The sequence below is a fragment of the Lissotriton helveticus genome, chromosome 6, assembly GCF_964261635.1.
Source record: "Lissotriton helveticus chromosome 6, aLisHel1.1, whole genome shotgun sequence".
NCBI lineage: Eukaryota > Metazoa > Chordata > Amphibia > Caudata > Salamandridae > Lissotriton > Lissotriton helveticus.
Window position 1 is genome coordinate 1,268,571,635 of NC_136067.1, and position 27,572 is coordinate 1,268,599,206.

The following is a 27,572-nucleotide window of genomic DNA, read 5'->3' on the forward strand; positions in this document are numbered from 1 at the left end:
TTATCAAAGGTTCTTCCAGGTGCAGAAACGATCTGGTCAATTGTGTCCTATTTTGAACCTGAGGGTGCTCAACAAGTTCGTAATGAAGAAAGTCCCTCAGAATGGTCTTCCTTGACATACCTCAATAGATCAGCAGAGTGATTTCCTAGTGTACTTAGAACTGGAGGCTGCTTCTTTCTAATTCCAGTTAATTTCAAATGCAGGAACATTCGGTTCATGGTCAGCTGACAATATCAGTTCAGGGCACTACTTTTTGGACTTCATTTGGCAAAACAGAGTCTTCAACAGATGTCTAGCCCCGTGACAGCATACCTGCAGAGGCAGTGAGTAAGGGTGTTTCCCTAGTTAGACAACAGACTCATCAAAGGACTGTCGCCTGAATGCACAAGTCAAGCAGTAAACTCCTAAGGAGATGGGGGTCTCACCTTCAACAAAAAAGTCAGTGCTAACACCACACCAACAAATCATATTCCTGGGCTCTTACATTTGCACTGCTTCCCTCAAAGGTTATCCATCACAGGCAAGAGGCGACGCACTAATGTCTTTGGTCCATGATCTCAACAAGCAGAAATGACTATCAGAATGCAAATCCAAAACCATGCTGGGAATAATGTCATTTTGTATCCCTCTTCTCCCTCAGTGGTGCATATGAATCCACCCCCTCCAAAACAATTGGATGTTCAGTAGAAACAAATGATAGGCCATTGAGACCACTTTTTCTTGTTGACTTTCAAAGTCAACCAGGCACTGATGCGGTGGACCAACCTATGCAACATCTTTGTGGGTCAGAACTGGATTTATAATTGGAAAATCCTTTGTTTTATCTTACAGTGGAGGCATCCCTGTTTGGCTAGAAAGCTCATCTTCAAGGCTTTTCCACCAAGGACCTTTGGATGACAGAAGAGATGTGCTTTGTCATTACAGCCTTGGAATTAAGGGTGGTGAGATTGCCTCTGAAAATTTTGCTGCTCTGGACTGCTGATCAGCGAGTACTTATAAGAGCAAACAGCATCACAACCCTTTATTATTAAAAAAGTAAGGTAGAACATGATCACATGTTTTATCTCAAGAAGCTCAAGCTCGTTGGCATTGGGTTCTTCTGCACAATATCGAGCTGACAGTGGAGCATAGCATGGAGCAGAACAATGATGGATGCCTTGGGCAGGTGCAACTGGGAATGTCATTAGTTTGAGTTTGATATGAGACAACTGTAACTAGTTTTCAACTAGTGGATTGCTCCCGACCGAATCTCTACTCGAGATAGTGTCAACTGTCCACTTTATGCAAGCAGGTGGTGGTATACAGGGTCTCAAGGAAAATCCCTTTCAATTCCTTGATCAGAAACTTTTACATACACTTACCCTACAGCCCTTCACATTCTGAAAGTACTACAAAAACTAAAGATCTCTGCGAGCTGATCCTCTTACCCCCAACATGGGCCAGGCAGTTTTGGTATACAGATCTGTGGAACCTTTGGTTGTGCCTATTCAATTCAGGGTGGACCCTTATCTATTGATAAAAAATGGTGGTTATGTTCTAACACGCAACCCACAATAACTTTGCCTGGCTGCTACCTTAAACTTGGAATGTGGATCTCCCAACATCCAGCCTAAATGTTCAACCATCCTAACTGTGTCAAGAGCAGCTTCAACAACCAAGACATACTCCTTGAAATGCAAACGATTTAGTATTTGGGAGATAGATCATAATGTACATCCTTTACTCATGCATCCCAATGATGTTTTGCATTATCTACTGCATTCGGAACTCTAGATTGACATATGGTTTAGTCTGTGTTCATTTGGCCACAGTCTCAAGGAACCCCAACAGCACCATCCCATCAGATTGGTGAAGGAGTTTGAGATGTTTATTCAGAATATTCCCACGATAACAAAATAACCATTTGTCTGGGAACTAGGGCTGCTCTTGAAAAGTCCCTTTGAACTCATTCACTGTGCTACTCTGCAGATGTTGCCTTGGAAAACAGACTATTTTCTAGCCTATCTATTCATCCACCATGTTTCAGGTTCGAGAAGTCTAGCGATACACTGACAACGAAGTAGCATTTCATGCCAAAATTACCATCATCCTTCCCTTTAACCTAAAAGAGCCCTCTTTCAACTTTCGCCCCAAAGCCAACTACTCTGGCTTAGAGATCTCTGCGTTCATTTGACTTGAAACTTGCCCGTCCGCTGATTGCTGATATCTGTAAAGTTGCAAGTAAGTCTTTAATGCACACCTTTGTGAAGCACTACTGTCTCGATGTCCAGATGACATCTGAGACAGCAAGGGCTCAAGTGGTACAGTGCAATTCGTTTAATTAATGTAAGCCTAAATACTACTTCTTTCTTGTTTGTATTACATTTTTATGCTTTGTAAGTCTGCTTTGCAAGTTAAAGATACTTTATTCGGCCACTAAAAGGCCATAAAAGCAAACATATAAAACATGTAAGAATGAGTTTGACTAGGGCTATATACACAAACAGATAAAAATAAAACTCATCATTAAAAACTGATACAGAGGGCCGCTTTAAAAAATAAAATACAAAAGATAAAGTGCAAAAGTAGTAAGGCATTAACTTGGTAAACTGCCTGCATAATCACACCATATCAAGCACAAAAACGGGCACATATATTTCCTAAAAAGCATTAGACGAGTACAGCCTAGCTACTGCATAAACATCCTCTTCCTGAGTCTTAAGGCCCCTCTAAAAAAAATGTGCAACCCCAAAACAAACCATGGGGGGGAAAGCATGTGTAGGTATAATAATGCAGGCCTTACTTGAACCAATTGGCCGGATCTAAGGGGCAGGAGAATACATTTATTACACAGGGGGTCATAATATCAGCAGAAAAAAGTAAAATGTAAAGTGTCTTGTTCAGAGAAATTGTCACAAAGACTTGCTGTGGTAATCATTATTCAGACACAGGAATCTATGAAAGATCCAGTGCTGGAGAAGAGTTATGTATTTAGCTGTCACTAAAGCTCTTCAAATTTGGTATCATACATTGAGTCACATACGACCCGCTTTTCTCCCCAGGAATGAGGCTTTCTTCTCTGCAGTGTGTTGCCTGGCAGTGAAAATGAGAGGAGTTAAGCCTCTGTGGGGAGTTGGAACTTTCCCTTCATTGGCCTGAGTCACATAATGAAGTGAGTGGACTATATGTAGTCTATTTCTGTTTCAATAGTATTTGAGTGTATGTTGTCACTGCTGTGTTAACATTTCCTGCAGAGAATTCCCAGCCTGATAGCTAAGAATATTCAGGCATGTGAATCCAATAAAGATACCAAAGTTGGAGAACTGTATTTGCAAGTAAGTCACATGTTTTATTACTTCTGGTGGCAAAGAGTTACAGCTTAAATCTTGCCATTTGTGTGAAGCTCTGGTCCTGGAACTTGGAGGACCTGAAAAGACCCTGTGTTACTCTATGGTGTCAACTCCAAAGCAAATAACACTCAAGTCCCAATACAGCATCCATTTTGTGGAATCGGTTTGTAGCATATTTTGGAAGATGTTGTTTGCCTGCTGACTCAGACAAAGGTTGCACCTCATATAAGAGAGCTAAGTGCTGAGAGGTTCAAAGGAATGACATATTATCTCATCTAACTGTCAATAAAAATGATTTGATCTTGCTTGGAGTGGGTAGGGAGAAATAGTGCAACAGCTCCAGTTATCCATTTATGCAGTGGAGAGCATATTGTCTTTAATTTTATGGGATGTGTTGCCTCCCATCCACCACAATTTAGAAATGTACATGCTGCTAGATGGATGTCTTCATGCAAAGCTTTGACCATGAGTTCCAAGCTAATGCCTTATTTTAGGGTCTCTTTCCAAGATCATAATAAAAGCCAAAGATTCTGCGTAACTATAATCCCAACTATAACAGGGACTTTTGGTACAGACTGTTTAAGCCATTGCAATGTACCATGTGAGAATCCGAATACATTTGTATGGCTGCTGAGGAAGTTGGCAACTATGGCCCTCATTATGATGTCGGGTGGACGCCACACATTTGTATGGCTCCTTGAGGAAGTTGGCAACTATGGCCCTCATTATGATGTTGGATGGATCACCACCGACAGGCCGTTGGTGGCGGTCCACCTGACATCCAAGCCATCGGTCAAACCGCCAAATTACAATACCAGCTGTCGGAGAAATGATATCGGGGGACAGACTGCTGCCTCTGACAGGCTCAAAGAGCACGTCGGGTCAGCGTCGGACTCTAATCCCTACAATGGAGTCGATGCCGTAGGGATGAGGATGTTCCTTTCTGACTGCCTTTTCAAGGCTGTCCCAATGCCATTAAAAGGCAGATGGAAACAGACTTTGGGAGCCCCATTCAAGGCTGTCGTCTCTGGTGGGCCGCTGCTAAGTAGCCAGTGGGGCAAATGTGGTGCCTCCCACACATCCATGCACCATGTGCCAGGCACCACATGGTGCCTGGGATACGCTGCATGAATGTTTGAAAAGTGCCTTTTTGTACTGCGTCTTGTGTTGTAGCCCTTTTCCGCAGTAGAAAAAGGAATTTCACGACCACCTGCACGGCGGTCATATCGTAATAGAGCGGGCGGGACCACCGACTCATTATCGGACGGTCACCTGCTCGCAAAGATGGCGGTTGGACGGTCATTCGGCACCATCATAATGGGGCCCTTTGTCTTTTCCATTTTGTAAAATAACTTCCCTCCCTTGTGAGAGTAAGTGTCTGATTAAGCAAAAGGTACAACCTATAAAATTTTAAGAATCTCTCCTAATCTTTGAAATGGATCCAAAGCGCTTTAGCTTGCCTTGAGGAAGTTCAAACTCATGTTTCTGCTTGTAGGCCTCATAGCAGAAGAGCTCTAAAGTCAGGGTTCCTGCTCTTCCTATTTCTCCCAAAGGAACATTTTAAGAAGCCAATCAATAACAGTTGTCATAGAATTTAAAGATGGTTGCTTTAGTCCAGGTTCTGGATTCCATTAGGAAGGGGGTTTAGCTGTCTTGGGTGGACTTACACGATGCATACATTTACATCCCTATTTTGGAGGGCTACAGATAACCACCTCATTAGTCTGGAGAGAGGTGTGGCACCACGGCCAGGGCGACTGCCGCTGGATGCTGGGGATCACGGTTTGATCCCCGGCTCCGGCAGCAGGGATCTGCCCAGCACCATGCGACTCTGGGCAATAGCTTGCTTAATCTTCCCAACGGCCTCCAGCGCCTGGAGACCCCTTCGGGGGTGACTTGTGAGCTATACAAGTACTGGAGTTAGTAATAACAGACCAGCGCTATCATTAAAAACTCTACCTTTTTTAAATATGGTTCCTCGCCCCTTAGATAAACGTCCCCTTCCACTTATATCCATGTATTTCCCTAACAGGCTGGTTTTGAAGACAGCTTAGATGCTGTTCAGAAGGCTTCCAAGGTCAGTGAGTTGAATTCATATTTATATGATGCTCCTTTCAGCCCTGTTTTGAAAGGGAATCTTTATTTTCCAAGCTCACCACCAAGAGATTCTTTGATATTTGTCTGCTAGGTTTGTTTGATAGTTCAATGAATTCACCACCAGAATGTTTGTCTGATGGACACCATTATCACTGATGGTTTACAAAACACCTTTTTTCAATAAACGTATATACTGTGCCAAGAAGTGCACAATGAGCTTTGGTCGTGTGTCACAGAAAGAGAGTCTAAAATCTGAATCGGAAAAGAAGAAGATGCCATTAAAGATATTTATTTTTTCCCTACTGAAGCACAGAAGAGCTTACTAATAAAATAGTGATGGACAAGGGTTTAAGCCAAGCTGTAACACAAATGGACTTGTGATCCATTTTCTGCCCCTGGAAGCTATTCCACACACCATTCGTGATCCATTCTGCGAGACGTTAACCCTTTTCTTCAGCAAAAACATTCCCAGTGGTATGGTTGCTGATGGAAATGGAGTACATCTTTGTTTAGCCTCAGCTTGATGAAAAACAGCAAGCCTCTCACCCATTCACATAGGCAAAACAAGATGGGTCTGCACTGACCTATGCTGGTGCAATCTGAACCTGAATGCTGGTGGTAAATGTGTGTAGTCCAGTGGTGCTGGGTTAAAAAAATATCATTCAGTGTGAGTAGAATGGTGAGCGAGGCTGATGGGCATTTTCTCATAACATCTTAAAACCCCCAGAGTAAATTGGGTTAAGTAATTGGAACAGGTGTGAGTACTGGCTGCAGAAGAACTCAGGAACTGTTTCCCTGAATTAGGTGAGCTATGGCACTACATTTGAGGGTTGCTATAACTCAATGGATCATAGAATGTCTGGAGCTTTAATTTGAGTTCAGACATAGGCTTTTAGCATTTTGTTGATGTGGTGATTGCGATGGATCAGTCAGAGCACCTACCCCTTCTGCTTCATCCTCTGCACCAGTAGCGCCAGCTCCTTATTAAGTGTTGATGGCCAAAACACAAGGTAAATACAATAGACAGAGATGGGACTTCTTCAGGCCCAAGACCGCTCTTGGCATTGGGCCACAATGGAGGGGAGCTCTGAGGAGCAATCTCCAGATTATATCACAATAAGCGTAGTAAGTTCTATTGAGACCGTGCAACATAAAGTGGATGATGGGATCTGAATATAGATCTTGTTGAATTCAAGCTGGAGGGTTTCTCTAACAGGGTTGAAGTAGTGATGAAAGCTCCTGTTCTGCACTGTAACTTCCGTGTGAAGCCATGAGAACAAAGCAGAGTCTGCAGAACGCTGTTAGGGTATCCAACATTTAAATCCTGGGGATGCCTGCGCTGGAGCAAAGTCAAGATGTCCAAACCGGAGTTCAAAAATCATGGACATGGTGACAGACCCTACCAGATGGAATATCAGGCTGCCCCAGAGAACAAAAAAAGGATGGGACTGAAATAGTAATAGAGGATAACAAGCATTGGCATAGCCAATAGGTCTCGCCTTTGGGATATTATAAGTGTTTAGCCATGCAACAGTTGATGTTGCACCAAGGATATTGCGTTGCATGATTAAATACTTATAAGGTCCCAAAGGCGAGACCTATTGGCTATGCCAATGCTTGTTGCATTAGTATTTGAGCACTAGAGAAGGTGAAGTAAATGCAGACATGCACATGGAGACATTACAATAGGAAATCCATCTAATTTCATAACAATGTACGCAATGTCATCTTCTTGTATACAAAGAACCAGAGGTCATGGTCCCACAGATATGTGACACAATGGAAGAGGCAGGGCAGTACTCTGGGTTTGCCCTGAAAAGAACAAAATCTGTGGTATGTCCAATAAACCAACAGGGAAGGATAAATATTCCTATTTATACCAAACCATTCACTTTTTGGGGGGTATATATGAGCAGATACCCAATGGAGACCCATCAGGTAAATGTGATTCCCATGTTGGCTAGACTGCAAGACTCCGTATATAGGCGGCTTAATTACTGTACATCCTTGATGGGGCGAATTGACCTGCCAAGAATGAGTGTGACCCCCTTCCCACTATACATAAAACACACTATGCTAATGTTAATGCCAGTATCATGGTTTAGAAGTTGTGCAATTGACACTTAAAATGCTACTGTTTTCATGGGAGCAGGGTGGCATTTGAGTACCAGATTACCATGAATGCTATGTTGCCACACCGTCTCATAACATGGTTCCATAGCTTGCTGAGGTGCAACAAAATGTAACTGCAAGATTGGTTGCAGATTTATTTCACTCTATAAAATGAACTACCCCGCTACTGTTGTTCAAATCCGAGATGAGACCTTGTGGCAACGATAAGTAAAATATGGTAGAAAGCCACCAAAATGAACGATTACCGAATGATGCCACAACTGCCTAATGGCAAACCGCATTTCTATCCGATTTAAGGATGGAGAGACCCCTACAAAACTAGGGGATGTGGACCAAAGTGGCAGATTAATGATCTGTGCAGTGTTCTGCACTCACTGGAAATAGGTAATACAAGTTTTCTGGAATATGCACAACTAACTGCGAATATTAGAACAACCTGAATGAATGATGTTGCCATCAGAACCAATCGTACACCTTTTAAACATATATGTGTTAACTAAGGGCGAAGTTTCATTTCTGAGCTATATTGCCACAGTAGATGCTGGAATGAACGGAACTTTTTTGAAGGCGGATATGCTCCTTGTGAAACGGATGTATGACATCACTCACAGTGATGTTAACCAATGGCTGAAGTGGACTGAGCCATTGCACCATGCTGTGTGCTGCAGTGCCAGGGAGGGAGAAAAATGTGAATGACACATCAAGAGAACAATGGATGAAGAGGGCTGGTTGAAAGCCCCTATAAGAATAATATATAAATTAGCAAAATCAGAAGGTATTGTTTAATAATAGTGGTAACCAGATCATAAAATGCATAGCAGTCAGGCTGGTACTGGCAAAGTGGGGCATTACAACAGGATGGAAACACCCACTGACCCGGTGCTTCCTCCATGGATCGATGGTATATGATTGAATGGTGTAAGGTAGAGAGTTAAAACAGACGTTCAAGGAAGCAAATACTGTGTAGCGCCAGGAAGCAGATGTATGAGATATGGCCGTCTGCTGCCCAGAAGTGTCTAATGATACAATGCAGTGAAAAATGTATATGTCACGCTGAGATTTAGTAAATTCCTTTTATGAGTAATGGAAGCAAGTTAATAATCTTTTCACATTTAAGCTGCAAAAATACTGCTGGCTTTGCGTTCATGGTCTATAAACGGGCGGCTCCTGACCATGGCAGTATTTCAGCCATAATATTTAAGTGACGCCGGTAATTCACAAATCTTAGAACATGTGCCAGTAAACATTTTTATATGACATTGTTATTGCGGCGAAGAAACCAGCCAGGCAATAATATAAACAAATGTTTCCTTCAACCATCTCCGTGACGAGGGGCTTGTGCCCTTATATCACTCCTTTTAAAGATGTGTGGTAATAAGGGTGCACACGACCCCTGGTTTTGAGCTGGGTGAAGACAGTTATGGATGCCGTCCTACGCATTCTATAAATACAAATAATACAGCACGGTAGTTCACTGGTAGAACTCTAGAGAAGTTATCGGCAAACCCCGCCCGTGAATCTATCTATAAAAATAAAAATGTAAATTTTCAAAATCGTAAATCTCGTAAAGTTCTTCACCGATTGCTTTGAAATTTTGACATAACGTTGGATTCGAATACGCGCGTGTTTTTATATACACAACGTTGGATTTGGATACGCGTGTGTCGAATACGCACATGTTTTTAATCGAAAGCCCGAACAGACACATAAAAATTTCAATGTTCGTTTGTTCAAAATCCTAAATCTCCGAAACTTCTTCACTGATTGATTTGAAATTTTGACACAACGTTTTATTCGATTAAGCGCGTGTTTATATATACACAACGTTGAATTCGAATACGCACATGTCCAATAAGCGGGTGTTTCTAACCGAAAGGCCGAACAGACCTTACTGATTTGGTTGCTGCGCAACAACTACAAGGGACGCATAGAGAGAATAGACTACATATATTGGGATGGACAGTTGGTGTCAGTATGGCAGACCGGGAAGTGGGTGGAGGGAGGGGGGAGGAGTTGGTTCACTTTGCAACATTAAGAATGGACGCATAGAGACAATAGTCTACATATATTAGGATGGACAGTTGGTGTCAGGATGGCAGACCGGGAAGTGGGTGGAGGGAGGGTGGAGGAGTTGATTCACTTTGCAACATTAGCTCGTGTTTATATATACTATGATAATCAAGAAGAAAAGGACACTGGTATCTACTATAACCATTGGTTATATTTTGACAACCCTCATAGGGGCTTAAGATTATAACGATGCGGTGTATTTGTTTCTCAGCCCCTCATCTAGCGTCATGGCATAGTCATTGGTTCGTCAAAAATGTGGTATGCCTGCCTCCCCGAGGCAACCTCTGGCAAGAGTAGAAGTGTCCAGAAATATTGTGACACCTACAGAGGTATGATGTCTGAAGCAAACTTAGAGGGTGGGTTAAAAAACAGTTTCTCACCGAATAAGGGATTTTATTAAAAAAGGTGGATCCTGTTAATAAAATGATTCGGTATATTCGATAATCGTGTTACTAGATTATCATATGTGACTTTATAGAACGGTCGACATGTTTCAGCTCCTATGGGCCCAGCCGGGTCTAAAGAGCTTTCGTCAGGACAAAACAAAAAGTGGTACTCACGCAACTTGTGTAGTATTCTTGTACGTAATGGAATTCACATACTAGTATTCCTGAATATTGGAAATAAGAACAGAACATAATACCATTCACTTAGGCATACATCACATATAAATCATTATTAATGATTCTCAGAACCATAAGCCATCATTGTTAGATGGGTGCTTATTTTATGGAGCACGACAATGAGTGCTATCAAGCTTAACAGGGCAGTAAAGAGAGGGGCAACAGGGTCAAGGTCTATACCGAAAGTAAACACTCCAAATATTACAGAGCAGTATAGTTTGTGATAAAAATCCACAGTGTGTTATAATGAATTAGAACTTCTTGGTTCGACACCTATAATTCACATGGTAGGCTACAGTTGAACGCGCTATCGTGCAACAGAATTAAGGTACATACATAATAATTAACATTATCATAACTCCTACCAAGCATATCGTGATCGTATTACCACGCTTTCAATACCTTAGTGTTTGTAAAAACGCTAAAATACCTTCGTGTCTGGAAAATTTTCCTCTTCAGGGTGCGAAGAGTCGCTATAATGGTAGTACATACTGCAGCAGAGGAAAAGTAAAACAATATGTAAATACCTTCAAAAAGCAGTAAGGCGCGGCTCCAGTAAGGAGCCCGAGACGCCATTCTTACCCACGAGGAGTCTTTGTGATCCTGTGCTGACTCTGCCCCTGGATACATGGGCGCGGTCAGTTCGCCTCGTCTATAGTCTCACACGTAGACATAGAAGAGGTCGTTCTTGAAGAGAAAAGACTATTGTGAAGTAGATTTGCATGGTACCCTAAGCTTTTGGAAAGTACTAAATACAAACAATTTAATTGCGAAAGGAACAAATGCAGATATTCCAGGGCTATTGTGCATAAATACAAATAATTTTCATTTCGAAAGGAACGAATGCTGATATTACAGGGCTATTATGTATGGAGTAAACAGTTATCCTCCAGGCACAGATCAAGTGGCCGAAGTGTTCTTTTCGAGATGACAACTAGGAGAAGATGTTAATCATAATACAAATGAGCCCATTTGGTTATAATGACCGTCTTCTCAATGTACAGATAATAGTAACCATACTACGTGGATAAAAATGGGGTAAATGGAGAATTAATAGAAATGGTGCCAGGGGATGTTATCGTTCATTCCTGTCACGTGTGTTTTAAGACGATTCACCCATCTTTGTTCCTTTTCGAACAAAATTTGTTCAGCATTGTTATTTTTATCATAAAGCATCTCAAGCACAGTCCACCTGAGATCGTCACAAGTGTGTCCTGCTTCCACAAAGTGTGTGCAAAGTTTCGTTGTGCTCTTTTTTAATCAATCATTTCTTCTGTGCTCACCTATACGGGTTTTGATCTTTCTGCAGGTCATACCTATGTATTGCTGTTGGCAAGGACAGGTTATTAGATATACCACATGTGTGGAATTACAGTTTGTATGCTGTCGTTGAGTCCAAAGTAATTGTTCCGTAAGTTGCAATGATTTGGTGCTGCTAGTAAATTTACAAACCCCACACATTCCACACGGGTAATGGCCAGTCACTGGGGCCATATTTACATCTCTGATGGTTGTTGGTATGAATTTACTTTTTGGACGTGTATGGACTAGAACATCTCTGAGGTTCTTGGTCCTCCTGTTGGCAAATCTCGGCTTAGGCCAATTGAATGCGCCCGAAGTGATAATTGGCCAATTTTTTCTTATCAATTTTTGAACCTCATAGGTTGCTGGGCAAAAGGTCGTAATGCAGGTCACAAGATCTTTAATTGGTTCTTTTTTGTGAGTTTGTATATATACACCAAGTTGGATTCGAATACGCGTGTGTCCAATTCGTGCATGTTTTTAATCATCGAACGGCCGAACAGACCCTATCGATTTGGTTGCTGCGCAACAACTACAAGGGACGCATAGAGACAATAGTCTACATATATTAGGATGGACAGTTGGTGTCATGATGGCAGACCGGGAAGTGGGTGGAGGGAGGGCTGAGGAGTTGGTTCACTTTGCAACATTAAGAAGGGACGCATAGAGACAATAGTCTACATATATTAGGATGGTCAGTTGGTGTCAGGATCGCAGACCGGGAAGTGGGTGGAGGGAGGGGGGAGGAGTTGGTTCACTTTGCAACATTAGCGCGTGTTGATATATATACACAACGTTGGATTCGAATACGCGGGTGTCCAATACTCGCATGTTTTTAAGCGAAAGGCCGAACAGGCCCTATTGATTTGCTTGCTGCACTACAACTACAAGGGACGCATAGAGACAATAGTCACAAAAACATATTGTATACCCACAAGCATTGTGAAATTAAACATATTAGAAACGTGCCCTTACTCTTTTCTTTCTCCTCCTTTTAACCAGACTGAGCCACAGCAGCGCGTGGCCGGGTACAGCTAGTAAACAAAATTAAAATCACCTGCAGCACCATGAGCACACGCGGAAAAAAGTGAGAATACTTCAAAAATATATGTTCTCAGCTCATAACATTACAGCACAACCCAGAGCACACAGCTAGCAGGAGAATGGCCCGATTTGCTGCATTAACACAGAGGAGGGACTACAGCACCGTACTACGAATCCATTTCCGGTATTCTCAGGCAGGTTCGGCTCTTCTCTATAGATCAGTCAGTGATTTGCCCCGTGGATTTCCTATCTACCATATCCACGCTTCCATCCGATATGAGTGGAAGTGAAGAGCCGGAGCTCGACTCAGTTGGCACCTTCTTACCTTCAAAGCTGGGCACCAAAGAAGAGTGAGTATTTGCGCATGCGCAAGACTTACTGCGCACTGCCATGATGGAGCAGGCTAATAAAGCTGAAGTTATAGAAAATAAGCAGCGTGTGTATCTTGAACGCGTTCCTCTACCTTACACACAGCGCGTGTGTCCGAGCGAACAGAACCACAAGGCATGTATAGTATGTTGCAGGATCAGTGATATTTAACTCTGCAAGTGCATTATTTTCAGCCTAACACTTTCTGATAAAATGCCATAAAATATGAAAATGGGCTGGCAATGATGCAAGATAATGGAATGAAAGGGGTCCGCCAAGTGGCGGCAAAAGTAAAAGCAGCTGGTGGCCAAGTGGCGGAAAACGTGAAAGCAGCTGCAGCGTCCCGAGAGTGGTACGCGCGCGCGCTTTAGAGAGCAGTCTTCACTTTTCGAGCACTTCACTCGTGCTTGTGGCCCGCCGCTGCTCGCTCCCGCAAGGCGGATGCCGCCACAAGCACGAGTGCAGTGCTTGAAAAGTGAAGACCGATGGCTAAAGGCCCTCCTAGAGCAGCGCATGGGCGCTGAATAGGCAAGACCTAAAAATGAGGCCTATCACAGGGATGAAGTTCTAAAAGCAGCCTTATCGCGCAAGATGTTCACCTACAGTGGATAGAGACGTCTGCTTATTCCCTAATCTTAGCCTGGAGTCTGTACACAAAAGGGAAAAGCTGCAAGCCAGTCAGTACAAAAGTACTCCTCGGTGTCAGTATTCAGTCAGTATGTCCAGCGTGCTGAGCCCAGAGTTCAACATGATCTAAAAGTGTTTCTGTACTCGGGTCTGGCAAGCTGCTGGTGCCCCCCTTAGGGAGCTTATGCTATCCCAGTGGCCTTTGCCATACTGCTGCTCTGAGCTCTACTTTTCCCCTAGTTGCCATTATTATTACTGGTTGTGTTTGCTGCATTGCCTCTGTTCATGTATGCACAGTATGATCTGTAGCGGCTCTTCTTTGGCATTTGATTGATTCTCTGCTTTGGATGGCGCTTCGGAAGATTTGCTGAACGAGCTAGCACTCGGTGTCTGGTAACGTTGGTACATACACTCATTGAGATTGTAATGGTGGGATCTCACATCTCAGCTGTTAGATCTTGAAGTTGTCATGGCTCGGGATTTGAGATTATATTTCTTTGGGGTTACCACCATGTGACTAGGTTTGAAAATGCTGGTTTTTGGGTACTATTTTCGAATTGGAATATTTGGTTTGTTCATTTTTTTGTTGAAATAAATGCCAATACAGCGTATTTGCAATAAAGTAGTGATGGATGTGTGTGCTTTATTGCAAAAATATGTTTTTAACGTGCTAACAATAATGACGAAGGGCATACTTTGACTGCAAGATTAAAAATCGACACTTTTTTTTTTTTAAATTAAAATTGCTTCTTGAATAATTTACGTTTTTGAATTTGACGAGCAACTTTCCGAATTTGCAAACAGAGTGGTGTTCAGTTGATCTGCATGCACGCGAGCCGTGAGTGCTGTCCTCGTGGAGCCTTGCTGACCCTGTGCAAAACTAAGGCGTGCAAAGGCTTTCTCATCCCTTCTTCTCCCCCTGTATATCCGCAAGTTAGTAATCTTGTCCACTAGGCAAAAAAAAAACTCAAGTTAATAACGTGAGTAAAATGTTTTTTTTTCATGATTTGCTTCCCTAAAGGCGTAAGTAAACTTTAGTAAAATATTCCTCAGAATCATGTTAGGATCACTTGCGAAGTTGAATATTTATTAATTAATTTATTTGCAGAGTTTTATATAGCGCTGGCTAGACCTGGAGGTATCAGAGCTCTTTACATAAGGATCAGCGGGTTAATAGTTACAAATTACATCAGTTACAGGACCCAAGTATAACATCGGAGAAAAACAGTGCATACACAATAACATAGGTTATTAGCGCATAGCATAGCCAATGCACATGTCAAATGGGTTATGGAAGGTAGGGGGGAATGGATATTTGACAAAGCAATTATTTCCTTGTTATTGTATTGTATCTGCTATCCATATACTGTAGAATATGCCCGCGCGGTTGTGGGATTCCCAGAACATATTTAGACATAGTTTTTCTTTTAAAAAAAAAACACTTTTAAATAAAGAAACCGGTCAAAATAGGCTACTTTCTCTTATTTTTTGTGCTTGAAAAGTACATCCAACCAAATTGAATGAAATTTATATTTGGCTGAACACACCACTGTTTTGAACCCTTTTTGAAAGCAAAACATATAGGTAACATGTCGTTTTCAATGCTTACTGTGGAAAAATAACACAGTACCTTTACGATTCTAGTCTTGCCAGTCTTCCTATCATGCAGTTCAGGGTTAGTGTGGCAATTTGTTTTGAGGTAGTACTACTCTTACAGCACTTCCGCTCATGCTTCAGGAATCAGGAGGCAGAAAGATGGATTCAGAGAGAATACCGATGACAGGGAGAGAGTTACAGTCATGGAACGTTTCCTTCTTTATCATGGCTTTCATTTTGATATCCACAGACAGTAAATTACAGTAGCACGCTCAATAAAACTCGCTCCAGAAGAGAGACCAGAGAAATGGGTGAAAAGAAAAAATTCTGTCTGTGAAACTAAATTACGCACGTAGCCTGATTCACACAGTGGCAGCTCCCCCGCTAAGCCGGAGGATCATCGCCCCACTGCCCTCAGGACAGTGAAAAAAGGAAAAAATAAAGTGATAACTAACAACGTTATAATAATTTTATTTTTACTACGGGCCAGGTTAGGGCGGGGCTCAGGTAGCAAGGAGGAAAGTAGGAAAAGTGGTTGGTGCACCGTAAGTGTGCATGACAATTTGGCCGGCCGTCTTGGGCCATTCAAACAATCATGCGCACTGAGCATTTCTCATGGAGAACAGTCCCAAGGATCCCAGGCACTGTCTGAGTGACCAAACTTGCCGCTCAGACCAACCACAACGCTGCTGCGGCGTGATTGGCTTAGGGGAGCCTGTTTGCTGCCGGGAGCCAGGAAGAAAAGAGAACAGAGAGGAAGTTGCGGCTGTAATCGGGTGAGTGATATTTATTATTTTTGTAAACCCCCCCCCCCCCCCACCTACCACTGTTCCGTAGCAGCCGCCGCTGGATTCACGAGGGTATCTGTTTTGGAGTTGGATCTAATACAATAGAATTTAGCAAATGTGTAAACTAATCTCAAGTTTGTTGCTCAACAAATGTCTGGTATAATATATTTGTCAGATTTTGGAAAAGGGTGATGGACAGAGTTTCTGAATAATGCAGAATACTCTTACCAAGTCAATAGATCATGGTTTTAATCCATCACCGTTTTTTAGCTCACTGCACCATCCCAGCTCAGAACTTGGCTATATGCAAATTAGTCTGTTCCTGTCCCAGTGCATGATGGGAACAGGGCAAACCAAACTACCAAGCCAATTCTTATACTGGGAAGGAAACAAGCTTCCGGGGACCGGTTTCTGGCATCACAGCCTTCTTCGGCCCGGCTTGCTTGAATCCTGATGGTGCAATGAGCAAGGGACTCACGTCTGAGTATACCCTCCCACACATAGTGTGGATAAAAACGATTTTGGAAAAGGGTGATGGACAGAGTTTCTGAATAAGGCAGAATACTCTTACCAAGTCAATAGATCATGGTTTTAATCCATCACCGTTTTTTAGCTCACTGCACCATCCCAGCTCAGAACTTGGCTATATGCAAATTAGTCTGTTCCTGTCCCAGTGCATGATGGGAACAGGGCAAACCAAACTACCAAGCCAATTCTTATACTGGGAAGGAAACAAGCTTCCGGGGACCGGTTTCTGGCATCACAGCCTTCTTCGGCCCGGCTTGCTTGAATCCTGATGGTGCAATGAGCAAGGGACTCACGTCTGAGTATACCCTCCCACACATAGGGGCCGATTAGGATGGCGGTTTTTCCGCATCCTCCGGGCCGGCGGAAGTGTCCGCCGGCCTGGAGGATGCGGAAAAACCGCTGCGGAGCCTCCAAAGACCCACCGCCAAATTAGGATGGCTGGTGGGTCTGGAATTCCGTCCGCCGCTTTTCCGCCGCGGTCGGCTTCCGACCGTGGCGGAAAAGCTATAACATGGCAGGCGGTGTCTATGAGACACCGTCCGCCATATTAGGATGTTCGTAAATACATGCTTTTCCACGGCGGCTTTTCCGCCATGGAAAAGCATACGGACATTCACTTTGGGGGCCCGTTGCGGGCCCCCTGGGTGAATGGGGGGTGGGGGGTGCACATGGGGGGTACCTATGGTACCCCCCTGCATTTGCGTGCACAAAGCAGCAGGCACCGTGCGGTGCCGGCCGCTTTGTGCATGTAAATGTAAAACATGCTTTTTTAACATTGCGGCGGGTGCAGCTTGAAGCTGCACCCGCCGCAATGTTAAATATAGAGGATGTGACCGCCACCCTGGCGGTCACATCCTAATCAGCACGGAGGGAACGCCGCAGCCCCTGCGGACGTTCCCTCCTCCTCAAGGGTGGCGGACGGACGCAAGTCCGTCCGCCATCCTAATCGGCCCCTAAGTGTGGATAAAACCGATTTTGGAAAAGGGTGATGGACAGAGTTTCTGAATAATGCAGAATACTCTTACCAAGTCAATAGATCATGGTTTTAATCCATCACCGTTTTTTAGCTCACTGCACCATCCCAGCTCAGAACTTGGCTATATGCAAATTAGTCTGTTCCTGTCCCAGTGCATGATGGGAACAGGGCAAACCAAACTACCAAGCCAATTCTTATACTGGGAAGGAAACAAGCTTCCGGGGACCGGTTTCTGGCATCACAGCCTTCTTCGGCCCGGCTTGCTTGAATCCTGATGGTGCAATGAGCAAGGGACTCACGTCTGAGTATACCCTCCCACACATAGTGTGGATAAAACCGATTTTGGAAAAGGGTGATGGACAGAGTTTCTGAATAATGCAGAATACTCTTACCAAGTCAATAGATCATGGTTTTAATCCATCACCGTTTTTTAGCTCACTGCACCATCCCAGCTCAGAACTTGGCTATATGCAAATTAGTCTGTTCCTGTCCCAGTGCATGATGGGAACAGGGCAAACCAAACTACCAAGCCAATTCTTATACTGGGAAGGAAACAAGCTTCCGGGGACCGGTTTCTGGCATCACAGCCTTCTTCGGCCCGGCTTGCTTGAATCCTGATGGTGCAATGAGCAAGGGACTCACGTCTGAGTATACCCTCCCACACATAGTGTGGATAAAACCGATTTTGGAAAAGGGTGATGGACAGAGTTTCTGAATAATGCAGAATACTCTTACCAAGTCAATAGATCATGGTTTTAATCCATCACCGTTTTTTAGCTCACTGCACCATCCCAGCTCAGAACTTGGCTATATGCAAATTAGTCTGTTCCTGTCCCAGTGCATGATGGGAACAGGGCAAACCAAACTACCAAGCCAATTCTTATACTGGGAAGGAAACAAGCTTCCTTGGACCGGTTTCTGGCATCACAGCCTTCTTCGGCCCGGCTTGCTTGAATCCTGATGGTGCAATGAGCAAGGGACTCACGTCTGAGTATACCCTCCCACACATAGTGTGGATAAAACCGATTTTGGAAAAGGGTGATGGACAGAGTTTCTGAATAATGCAGAATACTCTTACCAAGTCAATAGATCATGGTTTTAATCCATCACCGTTTTTTAGCTCACTGCACCATCCCAGCTCAGAACTTGGCTATATGCAAATTAGTCTGTTCCTGTCCCAGTGCATGATGGGAACAGGGCAAACCAAACTACCAAGCCAATTCTTATACTGGGAAGGAAACAAGCTTCTGGGGACCGGTTTCTGGCATCACAGCCTTCTTCGGCCCGGCTTGCTTGAATCCTGATGGTGCAATGAGCAAGGGACTCACGTCTGAGTATACCCTCCCACACATAGTGTGGATAAAACCGATTTTGGAAAAGGGTGATGGACAGAGTTTCTGAATAATGCAGAATACTCTTACCAAGTCAATAGATCATGGTTTTAATCCATCACCGTTTTTTAGCTCACTGCACCATCCCAGCTCAGAACTTGGCTATATGCAAATTAGTCTGTTCCTGTCCCAGGGCATGATGGGAACAGGGCAAACCAAACTACCAAGCCAATTCTTATACTGGGAAGGAAACAAGCTTCCGGGGACCGGTTTCTGGCATCACAGCCTTCTTCGGCCCGGCTGGCTTGAATCCTGATGGTGCAATGAGCAAGGGACTCACGTCTGAGTATACCCACACATAGTGTGGATAAAACCGATTTTGGAAAAGGGTGATGGACAGAGTTTCTGAATAATGCAGAATACTCTTACCAAGTCAATAGATCATGGTTTTAATCCATCACCGTTTTTTAGCTCACTGCACCATCCCAGCTCAGAACTTGGCTATATGCAAATTAGTCTGTTCCTGTCCCAGTGCATGATGGGAACAGGGCAAACCAAACTACCAAGCCAATTCTTATACTGGGAAGGAAACAAGCTTCCGGGGACCGGTTTCTGGCATCACAGCCTTCTTCGGCCCGGCTTGCTTGAATCCTGATGGTGCAATGAGCAAGGGACTCACGTCTGAGTATACCCTCCCACACATAGTGTGGATAAAACCGATTTTGGAAAAGGGTGATGGACAGAGTTTCTGAATAATGCAGAATACTCTTACCAAGTCAATAGATCATGGTTTTAATCCATCACCGTTTTTTAGCTCACTGCACCATCCCAGCTCAGAACTTGGCTATATGCAAATTAGTCTGTTCCTGTCCCAGTGCATGATGGGAACAGGGCAAACCAAACTACCAAGCCAATTCTTATACTGGGAAGGAAACAAGCTTCCGGGGACCGGTTTCTGGCATCACAGCCTTCTTCGGCCCGGCTTGCTTGAATCCTGATGGTGCAATGAGCAAGGGACTCACGTCTGAGTATACCCTCCCACACATAGTGTGGATAAAACCGATTTTGGAAAAGGGTGATGGACAGAGTTTCTGAATAATGCAGAATACTCTTACCAAGTCAATAGATCATGGTTTTAATCCATCACCGTTTTTTAGCTCACTGCACCATCCCAGCTCAGAACTTGGCTATATGCAAATTAGTCTGTTCCTGTCCCAGTGCATGATGGGAACAGGGCAAACCAAACTACCAAGCCAATTCTTATACTGGGAAGGAAACAAGCTTCCGGGGACCGGTTTCTGGCATCACAGCCTTCTTCGGCCCGGCTTGCTTGAATCCTGATGGTGCAATGAGCAAGGGACTCACGTCTGAGTATACCCTCCCACACATAGTGTGGATAAAACCGATTTTGGAAAAGGGTGATGGACAGAGTTTCTGAATAATGCAGAATACTCTTACCAAGTCAATAGATCATGGTTTTAATCCATCACAGTTTTTTAGCTCACTGCACCATCCCAGCTCAGAACTTGGCTATATGCAAATTAGTCTGTTCCTGTCCCAGTGCATGATGGGAACAGGGCAAACCAAACTACCAAGCCAATTCTTATACTGGGAAGGAAACAAGCTTCCGGGGACAGGTTTCTGGCATCACAGCCTTCTTCGGCCCGGCTTGCTTGAATCCTGATGGTGCAATGAGCAAGGGACTCACGTCTGAGTATACCCTCCCACACATAGTGTGGATAAAACCGATTTTGGAAAAGGGTGATGGACAGAGTTTCTGAATAATGCAGAAGTCAATAGATCATGGTTTTAATCCATCACCGTTTTTTAGCTCACTGCACCATCCCAGCTCAGAACTTGGCTATATGCAAATTAGTCTGTTCCTGTCCCAGTGCATGATGGGAACAGGGCAAACCAAACTACCAAGCCAATTCTTATACTGGGAAGGAAACAAGCTTCCGGGGACCGGTTTCTGGCATCACAGCCTTCTTCGGCCCGGCTTGCTTGAATCCTGATGGTGCAATGAGCAAGGGACTCACGTCTGAGTATACCCTCCCACACATAGTGTGGATAAAACCGATTTTGGAAATAATATATTTGTCAGTACAGCATCAGCAGCTTTCCTTTAAGTGTAATGTGTATTAGGTTTGTGAAGGAAATACTTGTTAGGTTTCTGGTATCATGTAATGATGCACATGACCACCCTTTTAGCTATGTTTTGCTTGGAATAAACCAGGCTAATGGAAACAGCTCCATAATTGCTAGATATGCCTGATCCCCTTAGTCTTATCTAGCTACTATTTCAAAGCCCATTTCAAATATGACGCATGTAAGGCCCTTTCTACCACGGAGGAATTGTCCGGAAAATGGTCTGATTAACATAGGAAACTGAAATGACTTTGGTGAGTAAAGAAGAGTATATTTCTAAGGAGACTTTAATGCGAAAGAAAACATTAGGATTCACCCGCACACAGAGCTTGAAGCATAATCACTGCCCTGGAAATTGGTATTTCCACAGGAAATCCCACTTTTAGTCAAACATATATTGTAGGTCTGCACAGAGGCTGCTTTTTATTAGAGGTTACTGTAGGTTTTATTTTCAAAAAGCAAGCAAAACTGCATTGTTCTCAGTCTTGTGTATTTTTCATTCAGTTAGGGTTTTGTTGCTGTAATTTTCAACACCAAAAAAGAAAGCTTAAGAGATTTTTGTGTTTTGTAGACACCATTTTTTAATTGCAAATTGTGTTTTTTAAAAAAAAAAAGTGGCTTAATGTGTTCTGATGATTCCACATGGGTGTGCGGGTATTCTACTATTTATAGATTCAGAAGGAATACCCATGACCGTGAAGTAGCATTAGAGGTAAGTGTCTTTTCCTTATTTGGTTGCCAATTTATTGTTGAATCTTTGCTTCTTTGTTTGTTTCTAGGTACACAATGAATCATGGAGACATTGTTTATGCCATCTTCTTTGATTGGCCATTATCAGGGACTATATTACTTGGAGAGCCTGTTGCTTTAGTTGGGCAGACAGAAGTAAGTCAGCTACTCATTTTCCACAGCATTCATTTTTTATTGGATATCTTGAAAAGTATGTGTAAATTGCATTCTTACTTTCATGACAAATGTAAATGTCTTTAACACAGTGGATTAAGGGCACCTCTTCCCCATTTTAATATCCCACATAGAGATATTGGGAAATGCTCCAGATTGTTTCCATCATCTCCGTCCATCATCTCCTTATGTTTGCTTTGTTCGCCGTAAGTTGGCAGGGTGTGCCCAGACGTGGGCCCCTTGTTCACTTTGCAACTGGATTCAAGCTAGCCTGGTGTTACCCCAAAACTGGTCCCAGGACGCTTGTTTCCGGCCCAGGGAAGACACGGCTTGGCAGTTCGGGCTGGACTATTCCCATGAGGCACATGATCAAGATTGATTTGCATATAGCCGTGTCTAAACTGTGATGGCGAAGTGAGCTAAAGAATGATGATGCATTCACCCAGATCTGTGACTGGGGATGAGTGTCTGAAAAGTTTCGGCACGAGACGTAGGTCCCTTGCTCACTTTGCCACTGGATTCAAAATAGTCTGGCTGATGAGGGGTGTTACCCCCGAAACCGGTCCCTGGATGCTTGTTTCCAGTCCAGGGAAGACACGACTTGGCAGTTCGGGCTGGACTGTTTTCATGAGGCGCAGGGTCAAGACTGATTTGCATTTAGCCGTATCTGAACTGGGGTGGCGAAGTGAGCTAAAGAATGATAATGGATTCAATCCAGATCTGTGACTGGGGGCGAATGTCTGAAAAGTTTCAGCACTCCATCCATCATCTCCCTGTGTTTGCCTAGATTGTTTCACAGCACATCTTCCAATTCATATGCAGTTTGTAAAGTTCTAATCCACACCCAGTTCCCATGTTTGGGGTGGTAGAGGGGTCTATCCTGTTTTCAACAAGTACAAGGAACTGCCCGATCTCTACATAGTGGTACAGGATTTACTATACAAAACTACCACATTGACACCAAACTCTACCTCGGACTGACCATATGGTAGCATTTATTGCCTGGTGAGGCGCCTCAACACATATGAGGAGCTACCCTATCTTTACATAGGGGTACAGGATTTCCTATACAAACTACACCATTGACACCAAACTCTACCTGAAACTGTGATGATCTGGTAGCACTTTTTTCCTGGTAGGGTGCCTCAATGCTATCCAGAGTTGGATATCTTATCCCTTCCTCAAACTCAGTCCATACAACCCAAGGTTCATGTTAATGCTCGTCCTCTCCATTATGCCCACCTCTAAGTGTTCTCTCCCCTCTACTCTAAACACCTTATCCCCTGTCTATAGAACTATGGAATATCTGGGGTTCATCTCTAACACTTTTCTTTCTTTAACTACTCACATCAGAAAACTTGACATTCTGTCCCTCTGCCTGTGCACTCATAAAAAAGCAGACCCTCTCTCCAAACCTCTGACTTCTGCTCCAAGGAACAGTCACGTGACCTCTTTCGCCTGGTTGACTCAAATGCACTACCCTCCAGACTCACAAAAGACTTCTCTCTCCTTCCTTTCAAAGCTGTTCTCCAAATGGCTGCTCAGTTGGTCTTGTGGTTTGGCAATTTTTGACCATATTTCTCTCTTTCAGCTCCCCCCCCCAGTATTTGCAGTGGTTGCTCACTTTCAGAATGTCCTACTTTACTTTTAAAGCACTAATCCTGGGTCACCCCAAATATCTAACAGAGAAACTGAAGAGTTCTCGCAGCTCAAGAAAGCCAGAAGGTGTCCGACCCACCTGCATGTCTCGCGTGTCCTTTTTGAGAGCTGAACCTTTATTAGCTTCCTTGATTTGTCACCTCCCCAGTCTTTCTTTTTTAATATTTTTACAAAATCTTTCCATCAATATAACACAACAATTTAATAAAAATAGCCACTAACCCCTTCGCTGCTGCACCTCCCCCTCCCCCCCTCCACCTGTGCGAAGTCTTTTTTGGGGGCCATTTGGAGTAGTTCATGCTTAGGCCCCTGTAACTTTTGTACACATTAGGTATCTACGCCAAATTTGCGTCCTTTTCTTCCAACACATTGAGAATTCTATAGGTACCCAGTGCTTGTGGATTTCCCTTGAGTGGACCGATAAATTGGCCAAAATACAGCTAATGTTTTATTCTTTTTCGGAAAAATTGGAAAAAAGTGATGCGGAATAAAGCATCTGTTTTTTTTCCCTGCAAAAGGTATCAACAAAGGGTTTCTTGTACTAAAACCACCATCTTCCCAGCTTTCAGGAACAGGCAGACTTTTGTCAGAAAACCAAACATTTCTTCTCAGTTTTGGCATTTTACTGGACCATAGTCTATTTTTCATATTTTTTATGTTTTCAATGTCCTTCCAGTTAGTGGTAGAAATGGGTATGAAAGCAATAATGCATCCCGGAAATCTATACATTTCTGAAAAGTAAATTCTAAATTTAACAAGGTGTCATTTGTGAAGATCCTTCAAGGTTTTTCTATATAGAAACTAACAATTGAAATAAAAAAATATTGAAGTTGGAAAAAAAAAGCCATTTGTGTCAACGTTTTCACCTGTAACTTCTTCTAAGTATGGTATATTTATGAAAGCAATACACCATTACGTCCACTGAACTCTTCTGGTTGCGGGGATATAAAAGACTTGTAGGTTCACCAAGAACCCGAGGTACCTAGATCCATTAACTGAGCTGCGTCTGCCAATGTTTTTTCATTGTGTAACGGGTATGTAGCAATTCATTTGGTAAAATATATAGAGGGGGGGCTTGGCCTAGCGAGTCATCATGGCGGTCGCACTGTAGGCGAGCTCTGCTGAGCCTGTCATTAAAATCCTTCAATTATCCTGCTTTGACGACTTTTGCCGCCGTGGAAGGATTGCGGGGGGGGGGACTGAGTGCCGCGGGTAATCAGCAGCAGTGTTCTTGACCAGCCCCGGGCATGTTCCAGCCAGTTCTGACGAGGTGCGTGGCCGGAGGGCCCTGTGTTGAGCCTGAGGCGGTGTGGCGCAGCTGAGCTGGACTCGGTGGTGATTGGAGCCAAACGCTGCCCTGCCCTGGGACCGACAACGTGTTCCGGCTGTGTGTCCCTATCTGCGGAGAGGCGGCAACCAGTGCAGTGCAGATATCCTGATGCGGAGAGGCTGGGGAGGCCTGGTGAGTTGACGGAGAAACCCTCCCCCCTGCGTTTCTACTGAGCCCTGCTTTTCTTGAGGCCCGTGGGTCAACAGCTCCGACGAAGCTCCTGAGGTGGTGTCCGAACCCCGTGCATTGCCCTGCCCCTGCTCCGGTGGTCGGATCTGGCCACGAGCAGGGAGGGAGAGAGTGGCAGTGCTGTGAGGGGACGCACTAAATTTGGTGGTTGTGGGTGACACTCAATTGTCACCTTTGTGGGCAGCACATTTTGGGTGAACCCCTTGCCGTGGGAGTCTAAGTACTTCTCACTGTTGGGGTTGTGTTTGTGAGAAGGCTTCTTGGTTTTGAGATTCTCTTGCCTACCATTTCTTTTGTGATTGTGGGTTGACATACTTTGTCACCTTTGATGTTGGAGATTTCTTTACCACCTTTCTGTGGTAGGTAGGTGTACTTTTCCGCCACCCCTAGCTTTGGCATTGTTTTTGAGGTCTGTTGTATGCTTGTTCCCCTTTCTTTAATCACATGTCAGATCGGAGTTCCTTCTTAGTTTGGACAAGTCTTTTCTGTGGTGTGTTTGCTTTGCACCGTTGGGGTTTGGTCCTCTTTGTGTTCACGTAATTTCGGCCTGGCCATTTGGAATGTTTGTTCCCTTGGGGTTGGGTGGATTTTGCCTAGTGCAGTCTGCTGATTTGTATGTTTGTGTAGAAAGGGAGTGGGTGTGTGAAGGAGTTTATCTTCCTGTATCAAGATTCTTGTTTGTATGTACATGGGTGGGGATTGTCGTTTTTATCTATTGCTTTGCCTTTTGTTGACATTCATGCATATTGCCATTTTTCTCCTGTGCTTTCTTGCATTTTTGGATGTTAACTTGCAAGCCCACTATACTGTGTTTTCCTGACTTTCAATTCTTTCTGGTTTGCCCTCAACCATTCTCAGGTCTTTGCAATGGTACCTTTTCAGATTTGTGTGCATGTTATTTTCTCTTTGATGTGCTTTTCACTTGTATCATTGCATTGTAGTTTTGTTTGATATGAGGAAAGGAGAAGTGTTGTACCTGCTGCTCAGCCAGTGTGAATGTGGTATGGAATGTTGGTGTGGATGATGCTGTGGCATGTTGGGTGAGTGGAGGTTGTCAGTTGGGAGATTGAGCTGAGCAGCAGAAGGCTGCTCAGGGTGGGGCTCTCTGTAACTTTATCTTGAACCATCTATCTTAATAAATACCATTCTGAATTTACCATGGAACCGGACCCCGTCTTCATTACCACACACTGCAAGAAAGCAGAAGGCAGGGGCGGGTGGGTGGGTTAATGCCTGATTGGGGGTTGACAGGTTGGGGAGCAGTGGTGTGCACCATTCTGAGTACCCTGACTGTTTGGTCGGCCCTTGGTCGGCCCTCTGGGTAATAGTACCTCGATGGGCTTGGACCTGAGCTTCTTAATAAAACAAACAGCATTTGCAATGCAATTGGTCTCCCCTTTGGGACCTTATTTTTTTTGTTAAATCTGTTTATTGGCATTTTTGAATAAATACATCACCTTTCATGAGACATTTCAACATCGAATGCACAGTAAGCGGTCATATCAGGCTGTCCTCACATGTCCATACACCTTACACGTAGGCAGTCTAGCCACTGGTTTAAAACAAGAGAGAAATTGTCCCGCACATTACTGGCAGATCATCAATTGTCAGGCAACCGCCTCAGGGCGAGTCCATGCCTGTCCACACGCTAAGCTGGTGTACGTTTAGCAAAATAGGAGGTGGATCTTCCCTACACCAGGGCTGTGCACATCATTGACAGTTATATAACAACTTTAACTCAACAAGAAAGAAAGCACAAATGAAACAATGGCGGCATGAGTAATGGCACCGATGCTATGTAGTACAGTTCCCACCTCCCCCCTCAAAGGCCCCCCACCCCCGCACACGTGCAACCACCCCGGCCACTGCTAGACCCACTCTCTGGGCCAGTGTATCCATAGTGAAGAGTGACAATGGTAATTGGAACGGCTAAATAGGAGTTTACTGCACTGCACACCCCATCCTTAGAGGTTGCCAATTAGGCTTCCACCCCTCCCGTGTCCTCGGCCTCGCCCGCCGGCCGCAAGGCTCTGAGCATGCCTTCCCAGCGTTCCGCCATGGGTTCCATACGGAGCCCCACAGTTTCCTCCCTGCGCAAGGCCGTCCACTCCGCTCGGGCCCATGCCCGAAAAGAGGAGGTCCACGCCTGCACGCTTGGCGGATCGCTCGCCTTCCAGCGCTTCGTGAGCAGGCGTGTAGCCACCACCATCCCTAGGTCCAGAAATCTGGATGTCGCCTTATCGTTAGGCGGCCTCCGGAATGAGTGTAGAATGTACTCTGGCCAGTCGAGGGGTATAATGCGCCCTGTACACTCAAGGAGCCGCTCACCAATTACGCTCCAGTAGGAGCCCAGCTTGGAGCAGCTCTACAGAATATGAAGGATCCCCCACATATAGCTCCCCGCATCTAGGGCAGGACGCATCCGCTCGCTGGAAATATCTGTTTATGAGCTCAGGTGTGAGGTAGGCTTTGTGGACCACATAGAGTTGTATCTGGCAGAAGCGCAGGCTTCTGGGGATGCATACCGGGC

The 27,572-nt window shown here is 44.2% G+C and overlaps 1 protein-coding gene across 1 annotated transcript in view; it reads left to right on the top strand.

Moving 5' to 3' along the window:
- The window catches only part of FUCA2 (alpha-L-fucosidase 2), a 356,935-nt gene that overhangs the window by 297,487 nt on the left and 31,876 nt on the right, over positions 1-27,572 (top strand). The window contains exon 6 of the mRNA XM_078648998.1: positions 21,741-21,846. Coding sequence (XP_078505124.1) covers positions 21,741-21,846 — 106 coding nt within the window. The remainder of the gene's footprint in view (positions 1-21,740; positions 21,847-27,572) is intronic.